Below are 22,927 nucleotides of genomic sequence, written 5' to 3' on the forward strand. Positions count from 1 at the left end.
ATGTGAACAATGCAACTAGTTCCCAAGATAAGGGCAAAGGGAAGCTGTACATGATGACGGCTAGAGAAGAAGAGGCTCGTAGAGACGTTGTCACGGGTACATTTTCTATCAACTCCACTCCTGTTAAAGTTTTATTTGATTCTGGAGCATCCTTGTCATTTATTGCCCATGCAACTGTTAGAAATTTAACATTGGTCGAGTCTGAGTCGATTTCTATGCCTATAGTCATTCCATCTGGGGAGACTGTTAATTGTTCTAAAAGATTCCTAAAAGTGCCATTAAAGATAGGTGAGGGATACTTTCCCTCTGATCTGATAGAGTTTAACTTATCAACCTAGATATCATTCTGGGGATGGATTGGCTTGGGAAGTACATGGCTAAGATAGATTGCGATGCGAAAAAGTGGAACTAAAGGACCCTTCGGGGAAAAGAGTGTCATATAGGAGAATACCTCGAGAACCAGGAATTAAAGTTATCAATGCGTTACAACTTAAGAACTACGTAGACAAGGGTTGGCCCCTATTTATGTGTTCAGTGAGAAGAGTGGAGGATGATCCGTTAAGGCCTGAAGATGTGCCCATAGTCCGAGAATTCCAGGATGTCTTTCCTGAGGAAATACCTGGTATGCCTCCAAGGAGAGATGTAGAGTTCACCGTTGACCTAGTACCTGGGACTGGACCCATTTCGAAAGCCCCATATCGGATGGCTCCGGCAGAAATGAATGAGTTAAAGAACCAGTTAGAGGAACTACTAGACAAAGGGTATATTAGACCTAGCATGTCGCCATGGGGAGCACCCGTCTTATTGTGAAAAAGAAGGATGGTAGCTTGAGGTTATGTATAGACTACCGGGAGTTGAACAATGTCACCGTGAAAAACAAGTATCCATTACCTAGGATTGATGATTTGTTCGACCAACTTCAGGGTGCGGGGATGTTCTCCAAAATCGACTTAAGGTCTGGTTACCATCAGTTGAGGATTGTTGATCATGATATACCTAAGACTGCCTTTCGAACCAGATATGGCCACTATAGTTTACGGTTATGCCTTTTGGGTTAACCAATGCACCTGCAGTTTTCATGGACCTTATGAATAGAATTTTCCGACCCTACCTAGACAAATTCGTCGTAGTATTCATAGACGATATCCTGATCTATTCTAAGAACAAGGAGGAACATGAGGATCATTTGAGGGTCATTTTGCAGACACTTAGGGACAACCAACTTTATGCAAAGTTTTCGAAATGTGAATTTTGGTTGGAAAGAGTGTCATTTTTGGGTCATTTTATCTCTAAGGAGGGTGTATCAGTCGATCCTGCGAAAATCAAAGCCGTGAGTGAATGGCCTACCCCAAAGAATGTCACGGATATCAGAAGTTTCTTGGGTTTAGCCGGTTACTATAGGAGATTTGTGAAAGACTTCTCCAAAATAGCAAAACCTATGACAAACCTGATGAAGAAGGATTGTAGGTTTACCTGGAATGAGGACAGTGAGAAGGCCTTCCAAACGTTAAAGAGAGTTAACCTCAGCCCCTGTCCTAACCTTGCCTAATGGGAACGAAGGATATGATGTGTATAGTGATGCATCCAAAAAGGGTTGGGTTGTGTTCTGATGCAAAACGGGAAAGTTATAGCTTATGCGTCCCGACAGTTGAAGCCATATGAAGTCAATTACCCAACACATGACCTAGAAGGCCGCCATAGTATTTGCACTCAAAATCTGGAGACACTACCTCTATGGGGTAACCTGCCGTATCTTCACCGATCACAAAAGCCTTAAATATATCTTCACCCAGAAAGACCTCAACATGAGGCAGCGCAGATGGTTAGAGCTCATCAAGGACTATGACTTAGACATCCAATACCATGAGGGTAAAGCCAACGTTGTTGCTGATGCGTTAAGTCGCAAGTCTAGCCATAGCCTGAATACATTAGTCGTTGCCGACAAACTTTGTGAGGAATTCTCTAGACTTCAGATAGAAGTTGTTCATGAAGGGGAGGTAGAAAGATTGCTGAGTGCCCTAACCATCGAACCTAACTTCCTGGAGAGATAAGGCGAGTCAACCTGGGGATGTGAAACTTGAGCGAGTCAAGGCAAAGCTTAAGGAGGGCAAAGCAGAGGGGTTTGCGATCCATGAGGATGGAAGCATACGATATAAGGGTAGGTGGTGCGTGCCACAAAAGTGTGAAGAGCTGAAACAAAAGATAATGAGCGAGGGTCATAACACGACGTATTCTGTCCACCCAGGGGGAGATAAGTTGTATAAGGACCTCAAGAAGATGTTTTGGTGGCCTGGTATGAAGAGAGCAGTAGCTGAGTTTGTTTCCAAATGCTTAACATGCCAGAAAGTCAAAAGTGAACACAAGAGACCTCAGGGAAAGATTCAACCCTTAGACATTCCGACATGGAAATGGGACTCGATATCCATGGACTTCGTTGTCGCCTTACCTAGGAGTCGGGGAGGCAATAATACCATTTGGGTGATAGTGGATAGACTAACCAAGACAGCAAGGTTCATACCTATGAAAGATACGTGGAGTATGGAAGCCTTAGCCAAGGCTTATGTGAAAAATGTCATTCGATTGCATGGAGTACCCACAAGTATAGTATCAGATCGAGACTCTCGATTCCTGTCGAATTTCTGGAAAAAGGTCCAGGAAGCATTTGGTAGTGAGCTATTAATGAGTACAGCCTTTCACCCAGCTACCGATGGTCAAACGGAACGAACTATTCAGACCTTAGAGGACATGTTGCGAGCATGTGCTTTAGAATACCAAGGGTCATGGGAAGACCATTTGGACCTCATAGAATTCTCATACAACAACAGCTACCATGCTAGTATTAAGATGGCACCATTTGAAGCGTTGTACGGGAGAAAGTGTCGTAGCCCTTTGTGTTGGAACGACATCAGTGAGACTGTAGTGTTAGGACCTGATATGATTCAAGAGACGATGGATCAAGTGCGAGTCATTCAAGAAAAGATTAAGACTGCACAGGACAGGCAAAAATCCTATGCGGACCAGAAGCGAAGGGACGAAAATTTCGAAGTTGGGGAAAAAGTGTTGCTTAAGGTGTCCCCAATGAAAGGAGTGATGCGATTCGGGAAAAAGGGGAAGCTAAGCCCTAAGTTCATAGGACCCTATGAGATACTGGCGAGGGTAGGGAAAGTTGCTTATCGCCTGGATTTACCCAACGACCTAGAAAGGGTCCATAACGTGTTTCACGTATCCCAACTCCGGAGATACGTACCTGATGCGTCACATGTCCTTGAACCTGAAAACGTAGAGATAGACGAAACTTTGTCCTATGAGGAGAAACCTGTCCAGATCCTAGACCGCAAAGTGCGAAGTACGAGGAATAAGGACGTCAGAATTGTCAAGGTGTTGTGGAGAAATCAAACTACCGAGGAAGCCACATGGGAAGCCGAAGATGCAATGCGTCTGAAGTACCCTGAGCTTTTCCAAGAGGTACGTGAGTTACGGGGACGTAACTTTTCTTTTAAGGGGGGAAGAATGCGATAGAATTTCGCGCTTTCACCCTAAAGTATGTTAATTATGTTGATTATGTTAGTTATATGCTAGTTATGTGTGAAAACTGCTTATCTATTGTGTGAACGTTAGAAAACGCTTGTGAAATTTGGGACTTAGAAGTGCAAAAGATCGTCGTTAAGACGGGCTACCTCAAAGTTTCGGGACGAAACTTCTTTTAAGGGGGGAAGCCTGTAATACTCCGTATTTTTAATACAATTTCGTACTAATTAAGAAAATATAAAAAATTAATAAAAAGGTATTTTAATTTATTTACAAATTAATAGGAATAATATTATTGTTAGTATGAATTTGTTAGGAATTTTCGGAGTTTTAAAAGATAACCTAATCTTCACTTGACCTAGGGTCTATCTTTTGAAGGGAGTATAAAAAGAAAAGGAGAGGGAATTTCAGAAAACCCTAAACCTCTTCTTCTCCCTCTCCTCAGCCGACTTCTTCTTCTCCTCTCTCTCCTTGGCCGATCTTCCTTTCCTTCTCTCTCTCAGAATTTTCTCTCTCTCTCGGATCTCTCTCTCTCCCTCAGATTCTTCGTCTCCCTCGCCGTGTCTTCTCGAAAATCGTCGAGGGGTGGTGACTCGAGCGCGCGGAGGGTGCGCAGGCGAAGAGGGCTGAGACGTGCGAGGATTCGTCGAAGTTTTGCTCGAGGTTTGTGCGATTTCAGGCGAGGGTTCGGTGCGGGTGTGTCGAAGGTTCGCGCGGGTGTGTCGAGGCTTTCGTCCGCGGGTTTCGTGCGGCGTGTGTGTGGTTCGAGTGCTGCGACGAGGGTCGCGGTGTTCGAGGGTTGTGCGCGAGGAATCGGGGCGTGCGAGTGCAGTGTTGTGCGACGTTGCGAGGAGGTTGTGCGAGTGGTTCAGTGGTGCGAGTGGTGACGCGACATACCGGGGTCGCGTGTGTGAGTTTGGGCGACAGAGACCGCACGGGTGTGTCGTGCGAAACAGTAGCGCGCGTGTGCGTGGCAGCAAGGGTCGCCGGAATTCGGTCGCCGGAGTTCTTTCGCCGGCAAATTTAGCGGTATACCCTATTATGTACCTAAAGTATTATATCAGTTTTATTACTTATATTTACTGTTTTCGTAGTTAAGTAAGGTTTGTAATTAATAATTAATAATTGGAATGGTTAGTAAATTAGAGATTGTTTAACTAGTTAAGTTATTTATTCTGTTTTAAGTTAAAACTTGGTTAGGTTTGTAATTGGAATAAGATAAAAGTAGGAGACGTGTGTATTATTATTAGTTACAATTATTATCGTTTCATGGGTGACTCTGTTTCACGGAACCTAACTTTGGGACTTATGACTTACTTTTGGACATGGAACTTACTTTGGACATGGAACTTACCTTTTGGACATATGACTTACCTTTTGGACATATGACTTACTTTTGGACATATGACTTAACTTCTGGACATAAGACAGGTTGGACTTATGACATTTTGGATTGGTAAAATAGTGGACTAATGTTACTAACTAACTTAGTTACTCACTAACTCTGACTTCTAAAAGACGTTAAATTCACTAGATTAGAATTATAACGAAAGTTCTGGAATAAGGTTTTAACTATTGCGTAATTCGAATCGTTAGATCGTTATGGTCTTAGTACGTAGTAGTTGTTAGTGTTATCAAGGACGTAACACTAAAGCTTTGTTTTAACGATTTAGGTCCCAATTTCATAAGCGGCTCGTTCTATTAAGTCAGCGAAAATTCTCCGCTACAAGGTACGTACGCGTACCAGTTTACTTTCAAAGCTTAGTATCATGTTTAGGTTGATGTAGTTATTGGAACCTAGTACCATGATAGGGAACATTTGATTGTGATTGTTTGGTTAGACGTTTATAACGTGAAATCAATATGATGCATTGAAATATGTTGCATTGAAATGCGAAGTTCTATCGTAGTGTAACATCAGCATTATTAATCTGATCTATAGAGTAACAAGAGTGTTACAGAGATAAGATTGAGTTTGGTAATTAAGAGAGCATGTAAATGACTCCTTAAAGTTATAAAAGAATGATTGGTAGTAAAAGAAGATTATGGCGATACTTGTAGTTGGATTCCCTACAAGTATAGAACAATGGGGGGAGTGTGGGACTTGTCCTACACTCCTACGCAGGCCTACTGTGACGACAGTAGTGTCCTTATATTTTGATAACTCAAGTAGGCGGAAGGTTCCGTTCGATCTTGGGGGTATGCATACTAAGGTGATGGGTGTGAGACGGAACAAAACCGTATTTGCATTTCATCTAATAGACCAAGTTGTCTATTAAGGATTCAGTAGCCCGTATGATTCTAGTAAGATGACGGTGCCCGTTCGATGCCAAATAATGAAAGATTAAAGGATGTGAGATAACGTAGGTTCATATAACAGTTGTAATGATGCTCATTTATGTTCATATAGTTTCATGGTTCATTACGTACTCAGCATAGCTGACTCTGTGTGTTATTATGTGTTTGTTGTCCTGTGATGAACTATTGACACTTCAATGGGGAGCAGACTAGGTGAGCTGGTGCTGCTGCATGACATCAAGCATAAGGGGGCTAGACTGTAGTTTGAAGTTAACTTTTGGTTTGATTATTACTGAATTTTATAGAACATTATTACATGGTTTGAGTTTGAATAAAGAGGGGTCAACTATGATTCCCGAGTTGTATTTACATTTTCTATTCCGCTGCAATTTGGTTTTGAGACAATGAATTTGAGTTACCGTATTTCTAATTATGCCTTGCGTTCCATCGCGGCGGTAACACTCCCAAAGTCGATGCGACGTAGCATTAGACGTGTATGGATTTTGGGGGTGTTACATTAGCAGCATCAGTTCCTTCATTACCAGGATGATTAGCATAATCAGTTCCTTCATTACCAGGACGATTAGCAGCATCACTTCTTCCATCCTGATGTTCAGTAGATGGATTACCAGAATCATGTCCAGTGTGCTTTACAACAAAAAACAATTGTTGAGAACAAACATACACTATATCATGTCAAAACATACTAATCATGTCAAATACACTATCATGATAATTCTGTGTACTACACAAATAAACTACACTATATATGATGTCAATATACACTATATCATGCAAAAATATGCCAGAAAACACAGCAAAATACTATCATGTCAAAACACACTATATCATTTTAAAATACACTATATCATGTCAAAACACACTATATCATTTCAAAATACACTATATCATGTCAAAACACACTATATCATGTCCATATATACTGTCATGCAACACTATCATGCCAAAAAAAACAACATTATGTCAAAACACAATATATCATTTCAAAATACATTATATCATGTCAAAACACACTATATCATGTCAATATACATTATATCATGCAAAACACTACCAAAAAACAGCAACACTATGATCAGGGTTGTCTCGTATAATTTGGGGACATGTGCTAAATAAAATTATGAGGCCCTAAAAAGTAAAAAAATGACGCCATACATATCACAAGTCAAATTTCATACAACTAACAAAAGTTATTTTTTTCCAAACAAAATTCAACATATACTACAAACAAATTCTACTTGAAAATTCAACGTATACCACATAAAAATTAGAAGACACTCAAAAAACAATAAAACCAGCGAAGCTTCACTGAAAAACAATAGCACAGACAAATTCATAATTAAAATATGAAATCAACATTACATCCAACAATTTAAATATTATATTATAAAATGACACTAAAAATATCATCTACCTATTAAAAAAAATTGCTTTATGCCACATTATGGGTATAAGTTGCAGACATTAGAAAAGGTGTAAACTTGGACATTAATTAAGATACTAAGTTGGAGAAGAATGAGAAGTTGCCTTACAAAAAAATATTGAAGAATATATGTGAAAGTTATCCCGATTCTTTCCTCCACTTTGTTCTTGTAAAACAATAAAACCAGTGAAGCTTCTTCCTCTATTTTCTTCTTCTCTATATAGTCCATGGACATCTTCATTTGAGTTCTCCTTACTCCACTTTTTGTCCCCGTGAAAACAAAGGTATGCAGGTTTTGGATTCAATTGAACTAAGGAACATAAAGTTCAATTAAACTTACAAATGGTTTTTTTTCTCTCCAGAAATTGGGGATTATAGCTGTAATGGGATTTGGAAACTGGAAAGATTGAACTTCTTAAGAGCCTGAAAACAGGAAGACGGACGAAAATGAGGAGTTGGAGTTTTGGAAATTGGAAGAAATATGTCACACGTGAGATGAAAACAATTAATAGTTGAATATTTTTTTTGGCAAACAAAACATAATTGGACCCTTATATTTTTGGGCCCTGTGCAGTTGCTCATTTTGCACAGGGCCTCAGACGGGCCTGACTATGATCATATACACTATATCATTTCAAAATACACTATATAATTTCAACCTATACTATATCATTTCAAAATGCACTGTATCATATAATTACAAAATACACGAATTGTATAACAAAAGTACACTATAATTACAAATACACTATATATATACAAAACACACTATATCAAATCAAAATATATTGTATCATCACAACTATAAACAATTATTATTTATCACAAAAAAAAATAGTTAACCTAAAAAACACTATGAGACAGAATAAGAGTAAAACAACCACTATATACAACACAAAATCAACCATAACAAACAGGAAAACTAAATAAAGTACAAAAAAACAAGTAACAATAACAAAGTCGACAATTAGGTCAAACGAAAATTAACTATAAAACACGTACATCAACATCAAAATACTAATAAATCAATATAAATTCAATATGAGAACAATAAAAATCGCACAAAAATTAGTGAAGTAAAGATCAACGACATAATTATAAGAAATTAAAGTAAAAACGAAAAATCAACGACATAATTACATCAGGTTGAGTAGTTTCAGGAACACCAGTCGACTTCAATTCCTTTTCCTTTGAATGAACACCAAGAGACGAACAAAAACCACTATGTTTTGAGAAATTGCAACTAGCGCTCCTCTTCCTTCCTATTGAAGAATTCAAACGAATAAATTAAACAGAATTGGACGAAAAAACTAAAAAAAACACAATACGAGAGAGAAAATGAAGAAATTACGAGACAGAAAATGAAGATGTTAGTTTATGAGAGAAAATGCAAAAATTATATAAAAAAACGAAGTTAGAAGAAGTTATCACTTATCAAAGGAAAGAGAGATGTTATCAGAGGAGATAGAAGAAAGAGTGAAAGACTAAACACAGGAAAAACTAAAAGTTGTAATCATTATTACAACTCACATGAGATGGATCGGGTGCACACTAAGTTACGGGTTCATATTAGTTTTTTTACAAAAGATAAATGCAATTGCTAAATAAAGGAACAAAATATGTTACAAACCATATAAAGGAGTAACAAATAAATTTCCCTTCCAAAAAAAAATGTAACAAATAAAATTCTCTTATATTGCTAATCTCAGAAGATAAAGAAGTAAAACAAAAATTCTCCCCAGTATCATTATTTTGCTACAAAATTGAGGACAAAAACTCAAATATTAATTTACAGTTCTATGAATAATCCTGTACATCATCTTCGATACCAGCTGGCTGCTGCTTGATGATGAATCCAACTATAATCACTTAAACGTAGTGAGGTTAAATCAAATACCGATTAAGTAGCAGCTATAAAGGCTTGTTTGAGGCTTAATACACCCAAGAAACAATGAATTACACAGAGTGCATTCTCTTCAGATTTCAACTGACAGCAGCTGCTAATTCAGGAATCGGCTGCGTGCCAACAACGTTATAGCAGCGAGGACAAAGAGTCGGATGATCGGTGAAGGAACCAACTTGGGTTGAGTAATTCCAGCATCTTTCACATTTTGAACCTTCTGCTCTGGATACACCAATCCACGCCTTATGATCACTTCCTTGAATCATATACTCCCCACTGTAGGATATTTTCTCGCTAGGTATGTTCTCTAAAGAAGAAATTATTTCGGCCTGCATAAACGCAATTAATGAACATAGAACATTAGATCTTTCAGCAACCAAAAACAAATTTTTATCCTGAAAAGATTTAGCTAGGTGGCAAAAGATCTAAGTTACCTGGGAGGTAATAAAGATGCGATGAAGCAGATCAGCATCGTTCTCAGCTTCACACATCTGATGTAATCTGTTCGCAAGTCTCGAATCTGGAGTGTGAATGTAAACCTTTGCTTCTAAGCTGGACCCAATTAACTTCTCAGTTCGAGCAACTTCCAGTATTTTATTTACCTCAGTTCTCAACTGCAATATTGGTGTTCATTCCAAGAATTAGATTTTAAAGTGGAGGACAAGTAAAATGAGGAGTGAAACATACACACTGACACACACAGAAATTACCGCAATCACAATGTCACAAGCATAGAACACATAGAACTGCTTATAGATCTCAAACCTTCCTCCAAGCATGTGAGCTTTTATAATTAATGCAATCCCTTGTTTTTCTAATAACCAAATCATAGAGCAGAGACCCCATAAATTTATCCGCTAATAAGTCAAATCTTTTTCCTTTTTTCTTGAAAAAGGGAAAACAATTTCCACGAGGAAAAAAAAGAATGGCAAACTTCACAGCTAGAAAATAGCACAAGTCCAACATTTAAGTAAAACGATGCAAGGAGAGCAATATTGCACTATTTACAAGTTATAAGAATTGAATACACAATTTAAAAAGGAACTTTGGCAAGTATGTAGAAAGCCACTTAAACTGGTCTTGCAAATTCTGCTAAGGAAATTACCTCAAGAATTTTAGACCAAAAATGAACTTCATCTTCAGGAAAATCAAGCCACTGCTCGTTTAGAGCTGGCCATCTTGACTCGAAAACAAATTTTGCAGTGGAGCCATCATCATTGGCCATCTCGAATGGCAGGTTCTGCCACACATCCTCAGCTAAATGTGGTAATATTGGAGCAATAACCCTCGTGATTGAAAGGAGATGTGCTGCCAGAACAGTCTGGCAACTTCTTCTAGTAAAGCTTGTCAGTCCCCTGAAAGTAATCCAGATTTATACACTCTTTACCAACATCTTAAATCTGACATATGGACAATGCAACTATGCAGCAGCGCCACCAAATGCAGCACTGTAAGCTTAGACCACTATATAATGCTTCCTCTGTTTTTAGATAGTTGCATCACTTTGACTTTCACGTTTGCCAATGCACAACTTTGACTATTGATATCTTTGATCAACTATTACTAATAAGATTAATGTTTCAAAAATATAAATTGAGCAAAAGTTAATAGCAATATACTTACCAACATTTGTTTTTTATAGTAATATTAACTTATGGCCAAAGTGGTGTATGTGAATATAGCAAAAGTCAAAAAAGAAAGAAAGATAAGTAACCAGGGGGGCAAAGAAAGAAGTTCCAGTAACATTTTAACATATCAACATCAAATTCAAAATGAAGTTTAATATTGACCTTATATTTTATCATTTTCTCCAAGCACCATCATGCTAAATCTACTACTTTTTCTTGATGAATGCAACAACTTGGGACCTTCAATTTTGCTGGAGGGATTACTGATTTACAGGGTAAGAGTCAAAACAAGACATCATAGGACAGAAGGCTATAACATTTTACAAAAATCTTATGAGCACAATTATAAACAGGTACGAAGCAATTTCCATAACAAAACAGAAGCAGAGAATCAATGGAAACAGCTAGGCATAGGTAACAGCTCGGCGCAAGTATACTGTCATTGAAGTAATACACTGGACCATCCCCCCTCCCCCGCCCCAAAAGAAAAGGCAAATAAAAACCATAATATGTTTCTCGTAGGCCTCGTGTCAAGAAAATGAAACAAGAGGTTCCACCACAGCAGTGAGACAAATAGATTCAAACAGTAGCGAAAAAAGAAAAATGATAGGCGAAGAATGCTTACCCAACATACAGACGATCTTTAGCAACATCAAAATAGAAATTTGACAAATCAACAATCACAAACCGTTGGATAATCTGAAATAGGTAAGACAATGATCATCATCAAAGCTCACCGGCAAAGCAAGATCTTTCTACATTAGACACCACAGTAAAGAGGCAGCAGCAGTAATATATGAAAGCAAAAAAGTAACATTCAAGGACCAGTAGGTCATATGTCCAATTAGAAGCACATAGGTAAAGGAAGTTGCCTCAATGTTGACAGACTGTACCTGAGTTACAGACTCACAGGTAAGAATCATAAAGTAGAATGAAACAATTCAGAAGCAAGAGCCTCATTGCATTTTAATCAAAATGCAGCTAATTATATTATGTTGGTTCTTCTTACTGGTTCCTTTATGAGCAAAAGCAAGCCCCAATGCTTGTACCCACAGAAATAGCTCACTGTCTCCAGTTAGAAACAGTAAGAACCCAACATGACCACCTGTAAGCATTGTGATGTGATATCCCAGAATCGGGAAAGACAGCCAGCTTAGTCTTAATGTTGTTGTACATTGTATCCCACTAAGCCCAAAGTATTTAAATTATAATGATCTGTCTTGTTAACCACTGTAATTGTCAAGTTTTTCTATATCATTCAATTGTTTGTCACCTTAAAATGACAACTTATATTTTTGCTTTCTCAACAGGGTGCAAGATTGCAATCTCAGGTTCTGGCATTCGATCATCTCCATCTATATCCACTTGAATGCTCTTCCATCCCTATCAGGCTGGGAGTTTTACATACACTGTTTTAATCTATATGCCAAGATAAGCCAAATCATAAAAGAATTATGGAAGCAAAAACATAAGTTGACCTCCTAATTGATTGGTATTCATTCCTGCTTCAATGGAAAGGGAGGGGCAGGAAAAAACCTTCTAACATGCAAATCCAGTGGAATGAATTCTGGTTTACAGTCCCAGAAAAAAAAGAAAAAAATGTGCTTCTAGACCATCTAATCCTTTAGTTCCAGGAACATATAACTTCAAGTATACATGCCTTGTTAAAAAATTCTTTCCAGTAAATACAGACAAGTGAACGATCTAAATTTCATCAAAGAACTTCATTGGCCTTCAGATTGACCATTTAATGTCCATTGAATTCAGCGGACAGCACAAATCTGTTCATAATGAATCTATGCCTAGTTCAAATTGTGGCTATAAACTTAAAACTATGGGTTTCCAGAGCAGTCTTTCAAAAGCAGTTCTTCAAGAATCAAGATGTACTTTAATAAAGTAAACCACCAATTTATCGTGAACAAAATTACTGTTTAACTCATGGTTTCAAAAGGATATTACTCCCTCTGTCCCAAAATGTGGTTCCCATTTCTTTTTGCATGGTCTCCAACACATATATTTGACCATCAATATCTTTAGTTATGTATTAATAAAAAATTATAAAACATTGATATTATAAAATTACGCATTGAGATGAATCTAACAAGATCTTACATGAGTATGTTTTTTTTGTATATACCAATAAGAATATTTGGTCAAAGGTTTTAAGTTTGACCATGAAAAAAAGAAACGGAAACTATATTTTGGTATGAGGAGATTAGTTACCTGGAATATTTTGAAAAACTGATACTTGTCATAACCCTCAGTAATGTTCTTGACAATATTTTCCAGCTGGAATAATGCATGCTGATCAATCATGGGCAGATCATCATACGAAACAGAACTCTCCGCCTGCTTACAGAAAATACAAATAAAACAATTACCGTTAGTAAGAAATAATTATTTCATTAAAAATATGGAAATAATAATGCTAGACAAGGATCTGAAAAAGGAAATGAAAAAGAAACTAAAACTGGCAGATAACATACTGATGCGTGTGCGTGCGCACACACACACATGTACACGCACACACACGCACGTATGCACGCAACACACACATGCGCGCGCGCGCGAGCGAGCGCAAAGCATACACCCACTGAGTTCCACTATCTACCTGTCAGGCTGTTATACACACAAACAGCCATCCTATCCCTCAAGCAACTCACAAAACCATCATATACATGCTGACATGAACAAACAGAACAAGAATATAAAATGCAATATAAACTATGTTAAATAATGACACGGGGACTGTGCCATAAAAGAAATATTAACTTCACTTCAAAATTTTGTAAATGATGTCAAGAGGATCAATAGACTCTAAGATACGGAAAACTAGCTTTCAAACTAGTTTTACCTAATTCATCGTACAAACATGGATACGGGAATGCAATTCACTACCTGACTTTATTAAATTAACCTATAAGTATACAACTTGATGCAATAGTTAGTCTTTTTCAGATCACAATCAGCAGGGGTTTAGCAAATTAGGTAACATTGTTTTCGGATCAATATGCACCAGGCTAAATGATATACCCAACCCTCTTCCGCCCTCCATACTGCAACAGTGTAGCCAAAACAATCCAAGACAACCTTAATTGCCACCTAGTCCACCCAGTGCACCACCCATGCACAATCCAACCTTAATTCAAATGGGGTTGGCAGGGAGATTAGAAGGGGTGAGGAGAGGAACAGGAAAAACAAGGAGGGGGTGGTGTTTAGATGTTAAAATTAGTTGGTGACGGGTTATTAGGACACTAAGTTATAGTTGCCATTTTGGGCTTGGTTGCAAGTATTGTTCCTAAAAGGGAAAGTGATGCAAGTATATAGAAATAGAGGAATTATGTGTGTATAAATTTTCTATGACTAGATCCTAAGTTGAACACATTACTAAAGATACCTTCCAATCATAAAGGTTTCCCAAAAGATAGCGCAAAGTTCCTCGAAGCTTTCGATATATATCAGACATCTGACGAAGAATCTGCCCTCCAATCATAACATCACCTGTATAGTCTACACTGGAAACCCAAAGTCTGAGGACATCTGCTCCATAGCTTGGTGATTCCTTTTGGTTTTTACCACCTTCAATCACAATACGAGGATCTACAACATTACCAATTGACTTACTCATCTTTAAACCCTTTTCATCAAGTACAAATCCATGTGTTACAACACTAGAATATGGAGCTATTCCACTAGTTGCAACACAAGTCAACAAAGAACTTTGAAACCACCCACGATGCTGATCTGAACCTTCAAGATACAAATCTGCCGGAAGGCTGAGGCCTTCTCTTTTCTGCACAACAGCAGCCCAAGACGAGCCAGAGTCAAACCAAACATCCATTGTATCAGTTCCCTTCTCGTAGTCCAATGCTTTATCACGATATTTTTCAGGAAGTAATTGTTCGACAGTCATGTACCACCAAGCATCACTTCCTTTCTCAGATACAATAGACTTGATATGACTAATAGTCTCCTGATTCATCAAAGGTTCCTTTGACACTTTATGATAAAAAACAGGAATTGGGACTCCCCAAGTCCTCTGCCGAGATATACACCAGTCGGAGCGGCTTGCAGTCATAGTACATATCCTCTTTTCAGCCTGAGCTGGGACCCACATCACCTTGTTGATTGCATCCATGGCAATCTGCCGGAACCCTTCTACTGATGCAAACCACTGCTCAGTGGCTCTGAAAATAGTAGGCTTTTTGGTTCGCCAATCATAGGGATACTTGTGCCTGTAAGGTTCTTCTATAATAAGTGCTGAGCACTCATCCAAGTAATTTACAACTGCCACATTGCCATCCCCGAGTACATCTAAACCACTGAACTGTCCAGCTTCAGCTGTGAACTTTCCATCATCGTCCACGGGTGATAAAATAGGCAATTTATATTTCAAGCCAGTTATATAATCCTCCTGGCCATGACCAGGAGCTGTGTGTACGAGTCCAGTTCCTGACTCTGTTGTGATGTAGTCACCTCCTACCACCACTGGGCATTCTCGTTTATCAATTGGATGAGAATATTTGCAATTCTCGAGATCTGAACCCAAAAACGTTCTCTTGACAACAAGCTTCACTCCCCATTTTGCTTCCAAGGTTTCCACAAGATCTGAGGCTACGATAAGATTAGGTTTCTTCTGTTCTCCCAGAATATTACCGAACCTTCTCTTTCCATTTGCAGTAGACACTGGAATGACTTCTTCAGGTGACTGTAGTTCAACCACAGCATAATTGAGTTTTGCATTTACCGCCACAGCTGTGCACGGAGAAAACATAGGAACATCGCCACAGATCAATGAACAAAAAATAGTAATAAAAAAGTATATGCATCAACTGCATCACATGAGTGTATTACTGTATTAGCAAAGCTATAAAGCAGGCCAGCAGGGAGTATAGAGCAAGTGGTCATGGGAATTCATATAGATCTTCCAACTAGCTTTTTGAGTGCAGAACTCATTTCCTGACGACCTTTCCTAAGTATACTCCCTCTTTTCCCTACAAAGTGTCATTTAAAGTTGATGCACATGAGTTAAGAATATGCTGGTTGTTCTTTGGAATTCAAAACTGACAAGTACTTATCAATATTCCAGTGGGATTATAATAATGCATTAATGACAATGTTACTTATAGTTGCCAAAAGTGTTGACTCGAATACATCTAGTTTTCTTTCCTTTTCTACTAATTTGAAGAATCACACCCCTGGGGCCCTTGTTAAGATTTGCAATATATTTTACATCCTTTATGCTTAGGTTAAATCAATGAATCTAAGAAATTGATGTGTTTTTGTCCCTAGCTCCTCTATCTGTAAAAGGGTGACTTCCACTGGATGCCTTTGGACCCATAACCTAATTAGTTATTGCAAGAAAAAGAAAAAGAAAGAAAAAAACGCACCTGCATTGGCTGGAATAGTCCATGGAGTTGTGGTCCATATAGCCAAGCACAAGTCTGGAAGAAATTCCTCCAATAAGCCACGGGAAGTTGAAGACAGCTCAAGCACTCTAAAACTGGCATATATGCTCTTTGAAACATGTCCCTCAGGGTACTCCAATTCAGCCTCTGCCAGAGCTGTTCGTGAAGAGGGGCTCCAGTGAACTGGTTTTCTGCCCCTATAAATATACTTCTTAAGGGCCATCTGGCCAAAGACTTCAATCTGGGCAGCTTCGTAATCAGGATCCAACGTGAGATAAGGCTTCTCCCAGGAGGCCCAGACTCCATAGCGTTTAAATGAAGCCATCTGAGTTTTAACAGTCTCTTTAGCAAATTTGGCTGCCTTAGCTCGCAGTTTAATTGGAGTGAGCTCTTTCCTTAATTCTTGATCCATAGATTGCAGAACTTTTAACTCAATTGGAAGGCCATGACAATCCCAACCAGGGATATAATGAACCTTGTAATTTTGAAGAAGCTGCAAAAGAGAATATTGTATAATCAGAAAGTTATCCATGTGGAAGTCTTTTTTTTATTCTTTAGTGGAGAGATATATTAGCAAGACACCAAGGGCTGTAACCCATGTCTAAAAGGCAGGGCAACAGACAAAACATTCGTGGCCTTGAACTAATATGAAGCAACTTATCACAAAATCAAGAACAGTCAGGTATCGCTCTGGAAGAGTATTAACATAACCAAAGCAGGATAATATTCTACATAGAAATGTAGGCCGATTAGCAATTCAATGTAAACTAGACAAAGAACCTCCTGGAAACTCATATAATCTCTTTCCAGTCATAGACCATAACATAGCAAGGACACCATTTGTGACAATGTTTCTCCTACTTCTCCCAAATTACACATGTTTAAGTTGGAAACACTAAGGGTCGCTGAGAAATCCACTGGTCTCAACTCACCTCACACTACAGACTCAACATACATCAGAATCTCAGCATGCAAGAAAAATATAATTTTCAAAAACAATACTCTCTTAAACATGATAAATTCATTAGTAAACACTGCTTTGTGCAATATTCAGTGATTATTCTTTTCAGAAAAGATAAGAGTTTACAAATAAAGGGGTAAGTTAGATCTAATAACCGGAGTCATATTCAGCATATAATTAGACATGATATGAAACAAGACATGATATGAAACATAACAACATCAAAATCCAAACCCTTCTACAAAATGTATAGAGAATTGGCAAGAATCCACACATATGTCCTCACTCCTCACAAATAAAAGGTCCTAGAAGTAAAATGCTCTCGGCTCACTGCAATAGAAAAAAAAAGTTGGATGCACTATGGTGAAGAGGAAGGGTAAAGATTAAGAAACGTAAATGAACGCATCTCCTGTCCAGATATATTTCCGCAAATAGACTGTCTTTTAAATTTCTAATTCAAGATAACTCATATAGACTGCATATAAAGCATTAAGACCTAGAATAGCATCCCATACATGTTTTAAATATGTTTGCTTCATATGCCATTTGAGAAAGAGAATCAGGTATAAGAAGCGAAGGCAAAAACACATTCTTATCTTAAGAGAAGTTACTCAAACATTATTCAAAAGCAACCAACCCTTTTTCTTCGTAGATTGCGCTCCAATCGACAACATCAAATTGAAAGTCAAAATATTTACAGTACCTGAATCAATGTTTTAGGTTTTCGCCTATAAAATATCAGACCAATTTTAAAGTTCAGGTAAAGTTAATGGATTTATGAAATCATTGAAATTGTTTCCACAGATTACTCCTTCCCTATCTTCCATTTTTCATGGTTTGACAATTGATCATAGCCTCTTTTATTTTTAAATATACCATCAGTACTGATGACAAGTTTCCCAGACCATTTTCCTTCAAATTTTTCTATCCCCTATCCAGATTTTTTATTTTCCTCTATATTGCTTTCTCTCACCTCTCCTATGTTATCTAACCCCTTCTAACTTCTATCTATTCCTATAGATATAAATCTCCTTCCTTTTCCCTAAATTATGATCACAGAGCTTGGCCCCTTACAATACTAAAGCTGCACTACAGCCACAGATTCCATACAATTTGTTGGAAACTTTTCAGCCTTCTTGTCCCTAAATGGCAAAACATATGAACCCCAACATATATCAGGTGCACAGACTTTCCAGGCAAGTGCATTAACTTCGAGATTTAAAGAAATGAAAGAAACGTGAGTGTTCATTAAAACCAAGCAGGACCATAAGTAACACAAAACATAAACATCAACATAAAAGAAAGGGTTTGATAAATTAACTGCCAATTAAAAATTATCAAGAGAAGAGGTTGTGATATTAATGAATCAATCATTGCGAGCATCCCAAGTATGCCAATACATATCAGGAAAAGGAACAATACCTTATATCTGTTGATTATATCCTTCAAAATCTTATTTAATGCATGCCCAATGTGTAAATCACCATTAGCATATGGTGGACCATCATGAAGAATGAAAGTTCCCTGTCAATTTATGAGAAAATCAGTTAAATAGTGTCAATTGACAGCAAAAGAGAAAGTGTATAGAACTTGCCCCATCATTTCTCTCTGCGACTCTCTTGAATACTTGATTGTCTTCCCACAATTTCTGAAGTTCGGGTTCCCTCACTACAGAATTAGCCCGCATTCCAAATGTTGTCTTGGGCAAATTTACGGTGTCTTTGTACTTTCCATCTTGTTCTGTCCCTGAATAAATGCACGAATGTCCTAAGTAAATACAAAGGGAGGGTACAAAAAGAAAAACAATAAATCATTTCCCAAATTCCATTGAGTAAATAAAGAAAAATTAAGAAGACCCAGTTTTTGTACATGGACAAAGTAAAAAACCTCAAGAAACGCATCAAATAGCAGACATGACCATCTAACTTGAGAATTGAGACACTTCCACAAACAACCCAATATATATATATGAACCTATAGTACCAAAAAGTATGAAAAATGCCCTTGAGCTGAAGAAATGAGAGGAACCTACTTTTCATAAGATGAACACACGGAAATATATGTTACCAGCTATATTGAGGATCTAAGAGGAGAGGAACACATAGAAGTGGTGGATAACAAAGGGGACTCACTCTCCATGGTGTTTACATGTCCAAGTAGTGGAAGGCATTTAGAAGAAGGATACTACTATCAGATTTCCTTTAAATGAAGCCAATAGAAGACTATTCACATTTTCATTGAAAGTCCAAGTTGTAGAGAGCATCAATAACACTAAATAATGTTCAAAGAAAGAATCATTGCCTCTTTAGAGAGGAGTAATTTAGCAAACCTTTCCTATCCCAGGAAAGATGACCAACTACAAGTGGAGGAGTTGAACTCCTCTAGCCTCTTTTTAATACCCTCAATCTAAACATGATGTACACTGTACGGGCAACACATCATAAATTCAAAAGCCGATAGCAGCTAGAGGCTGATAATCAATCACAAACTTTTGCAACAGGCGTAGGATAACTCAAACATCATATACAACATCCTAAATGACCTCCAGAGTCCAGCCAGACACCTCATCAGAATGCCAATAAACTTCAATAGCATTCAGAGCTGGTCAGAATAGAACTTATTTAAGTTCACAGTTATGGATAATCAACTGACAAAATGTCTTCTAATTAAAAATGCCAATAACACTTCCAATTTGAGGATTCATACTACCAGACCCTTTCTTTGCTGCCATGACTGGTCCACGTGCCCTTCGCTTTGAAGAAGGCAGATCCTGCACACCACTTGTATGCGTACGATAGTGCAATCTATTTACAATTCTAGCAGAGGAGCTACCTCTGAAATTGAACAAGCCCACACAAGCTGCCCCTCTAATGTGCAAGCAATTTCTTTGAGACAAAACCTGCACAAAGTAACTATATCAGATTAAACAACTAAAAACCTAAATAAAGTGGAACTCAATTCATTTTCTCTTAAAATCAATGTCATTTCTATCACACATAAAAATATACGAAATGCCCAATAATTTTGGTTGCCCATCAGTGTGCATCCATATGAAAAAGCTTTAAAACAAAATCAAATTTCAATTTTAACAAAAGACTTGCAGATTGAAAATGACCACATTGATATCCCACTAATACAAATTACAACTACATTAACAAACCACAAAACTGCTTGCCACCAATTCATATAACAGCGCCCAATCTTATTCAAATCAAATCCATTTCAACTACAATCAAATCCATTCAATGAAGAACACCAAATTCATACCACAAAAAATACTAAAAGTTAATAACCCAACAACACTAACTAACCAAAAAAAAACTGCGTGTATCCTAGTTCAGTTCCTATGATGGTCCATCAACTTATAAGTATGATATCAAAAGTTAATTAACAAGGCAAGAAATAAGAAATCTTGGAAACATATAGGAGAAATTATAGGGGACTGATAATACCTTGCAAGAAGATGAGGTGGCAGCCATTTTTGCGTTAAACCCAGGAGATTTATAAAGGGTTTAAGGTGAAAGGTTTAAAAAGGAAAGTTACTGATAAATTTGTTTGTTTATGCACCCATGTCTTTCTTCCTCCATTGAAACTCTCTCACACATGACACATTTCTACGAAGTATTAGTTATATATGAGCAGGAGTGGGGTAAGTATACGTGAAATTGGATAACAGAAGATGAGGATCACAGAATAAATTCAGTGAAATTGACTGGATTCTCTCTCACCCTTCAATGTCTTCTCAGATAGAGAAAGAGAGCTACTTCGGTACTTCCTATCATCAAAGCCCACATCCTCAAAAGTTCATTTTGTATCTAAGAGGGACATTTGCGTAATTGGACTGTTAATGGAAAAGAATGACCGCTCGTTTGGTAGTTGGTCATAAAGGTGATAATGGAAATGGATATGTGTGTAAATTTGTGAAAAATATCATTGTTCATTCCCATGTTAATGTTAATCTATCCTAAGAGCACCTCCAATGGGAAAAAAGACCCTCCCCATATGGAGTCTCTCTCCTCAAATGGGGCTCCACATGAGTGGGGTTGGTTCCCCATTTAATGAGCATGCTGAAGTTTTAGGGGAGGTGCCCAAATGAAGAACAAATGAAACGCTTACACGTGGCGGCAGAGAGAGAAAAAAAAAATGAACAGCTGCCCCTGCCAGTAGGGATGGCAGGTGGGTATAATTTGGCGGGTTTCGCACCGCATCCGCCCCAGTTGGGGCGGGTATGGATATGACTTTGGTGGGTAGTGGGTGGGTATGGATACGAAAAGTCAAATCCGCCATGGGTGGTGGGTAGGTGGTGGATATGAGGTCACATCCGCCCCAAATCCACCCGCCCCGCCCAATATCCGCCCGCCCCGCCCCATATCCATCCACCCCGTATAATATTTACTAATTTACCCTTTATAAAATAAAGAATTATGTTCATAAATCTAAAAAATTGTAAAATATAATTAAGAAATATGAATACTAAGAATGTGTATTTTGTTTTCTTTGAAATGGATGTTTGTAATAACTAATTTATATAATAGATTATATATAGAAAATAAATCAGGTGGGCGGGTGGAAAATCCACCTAGGTGATGGGCGGGTATAAGTGGGTAATGGATATCCACTTGGGTGGTGGAGCGGGTGTGGGTATAACCTTATACCCACGTGGGCGGAGGTGGATATGGAAACTTGTACCCGTCATGGTTGGCGGGTAGGTGGTGGGTATGGAAAATTTAGGTGGAGGTGGGTGTGGATTTAGGGGTATCCGCATCCGCCCCGCCCATTTGCCATCCCTACCTGCCAGCCTGACGCGCGCGCCCAGCACCAATCAATGGCTGCCAAATGTCAACTTTCCCTTTAAAAGCAACGGTTATTTTTTAAAATAGCCGTTGCATAATTTTGCCATTTTAAAAAAAATCTGCTAATTAAAAAAAAAAAAATTATACCAACGTTCATATTTTTTAATTGTCTATAAATAGAGACCAATTATGCCATATTTTAGATACATTCAAATTTCTCTACCTTTTCCAATCTTTAATTTCTCTAATTTTTCTAATCTTAATTATATATTTTATTCCTCTATTCTTTAAATACTTCCAAACAAATTATCCATAATTATGAATCCTAATAATTCTAATTATGGAAATAGGCCTCAAAGAACCCCAAATTATCAATTTAATCTCAACCACCCACGAAATCCAAATTTCCCACAAAATTCTAACTCCCCACAAAATTCTAATTTCCAACGTAATCCAAATTTCCAACAAAATTCAAATTCCCCACAAAATCCAAATTTCCATCAAAATTTCGAACAAAACCCAAATCGTCAAAATACTAATATTGCTTTTGATCCAAATATGCTCAATAACCCTCAAATCCAAGCCTTATTCCAAGCATTTGTACTCCAAAGTCAACAACCTTCTAATTTCGAAACCTCGCCCCATACTCCGGTGAATCTCTCATCTCCAATGTCTCAATATATGGATCAAAATCCTACAACTCCAGGGGGAGACGGGAGCAATAACCGAATACCGATTGGAGATTATTACCAAACTCAACAACTCGGAGACGATGATGATGCTTATGATGATGATGATGAAGATGAAGCGGACCAAGGTGGAAAAGGTAAAGATAAGATACTAAAAGAAAGGTGGGGACATGATGAGGATATAGCATTGGTCTCCGGATACCTTAATTGTGGTGGTGATCCATTAGTGGGAACAGACAGTCAAAGGCAAAGCTTTGGAAAGAAATCAAGCGCAT

General features: G+C 37.9%; 1 protein-coding gene and 1 long non-coding RNA gene across 4 annotated transcripts; one reads left to right on the plus strand and one right to left on the minus strand.

The window, feature by feature from the left end:
* The first annotated feature begins 4,940 nt into the window (after positions 1–4,940).
* LOC130590014 (uncharacterized) lies at positions 4,941–6,474 on the plus strand. Its single transcript, XR_008967596.1, has 2 exons — positions 4,941–5,258; positions 6,035–6,474. It is a non-coding gene; the product is annotated as an uncharacterized LOC130590014 (long non-coding RNA).
* Positions 6,475–8,904: 2,430 nt separating this feature from the next.
* Positions 8,905–20,959, minus strand: LOC104902892 (isoleucine--tRNA ligase, chloroplastic/mitochondrial). 3 transcript variants are annotated; one of them, XM_010690824.3, is made up of 11 exons: positions 20,623–20,959; positions 19,880–20,069; positions 18,765–18,916; positions 18,593–18,694; positions 16,192–16,702; positions 14,199–15,556; positions 13,025–13,150; positions 11,427–11,500; positions 10,279–10,528; positions 9,608–9,787; positions 8,905–9,502 (listed from the first exon to the last, which is right to left on the minus strand). In XM_010690824.3, exons 1-11 carry the CDS (start codon positions 20,647–20,649, stop codon positions 9,254–9,256), a joined length of 3,219 nt encoding a protein of 1,072 aa, XP_010689126.2. In that variant the 5' UTR covers positions 20,650–20,959; the 3' UTR covers positions 8,905–9,253. The 3 variants fall into 3 exon arrangements, with proteins under 3 accessions (XP_010689126.2, XP_010689125.2, XP_010689127.2); XM_010690823.3 differs by having other exon boundaries at positions 19,877–20,069; XM_010690825.3 differs by lacking the exon at positions 20,623–20,959 and having other exon boundaries at positions 19,885–20,026.
* Between the last annotated feature and the right edge of the window lie 1,968 nt (positions 20,960–22,927).

Source organism: Beta vulgaris, chromosome 9 (genome assembly GCF_026745355.1).
Source record: "Beta vulgaris subsp. vulgaris cultivar EL10 chromosome 9, EL10.2, whole genome shotgun sequence".
Lineage (NCBI taxonomy): Eukaryota > Viridiplantae > Streptophyta > Magnoliopsida > Caryophyllales > Amaranthaceae > Beta > Beta vulgaris.

Coding starts and splice junctions, on each gene's coding strand:
- LOC104902892 (XM_010690823.3), bottom strand. CDS start 20,649: ATGGCTGCCACCTCATCTTCTTGCAAG. Junction 20,070..20,622: donor CCACCTCATCTTCTTGCAAG/GTATTATCAGTC, acceptor TACTTTGTGCAG/GTTTTGTCTCAAAGAAATTG. Junction 18,695..18,764: donor TCGCAGAGAGAAATGATGGG/GCAAGTTCTATA, acceptor ATAAATTGACAG/GGAACTTTCATTCTTCATGA.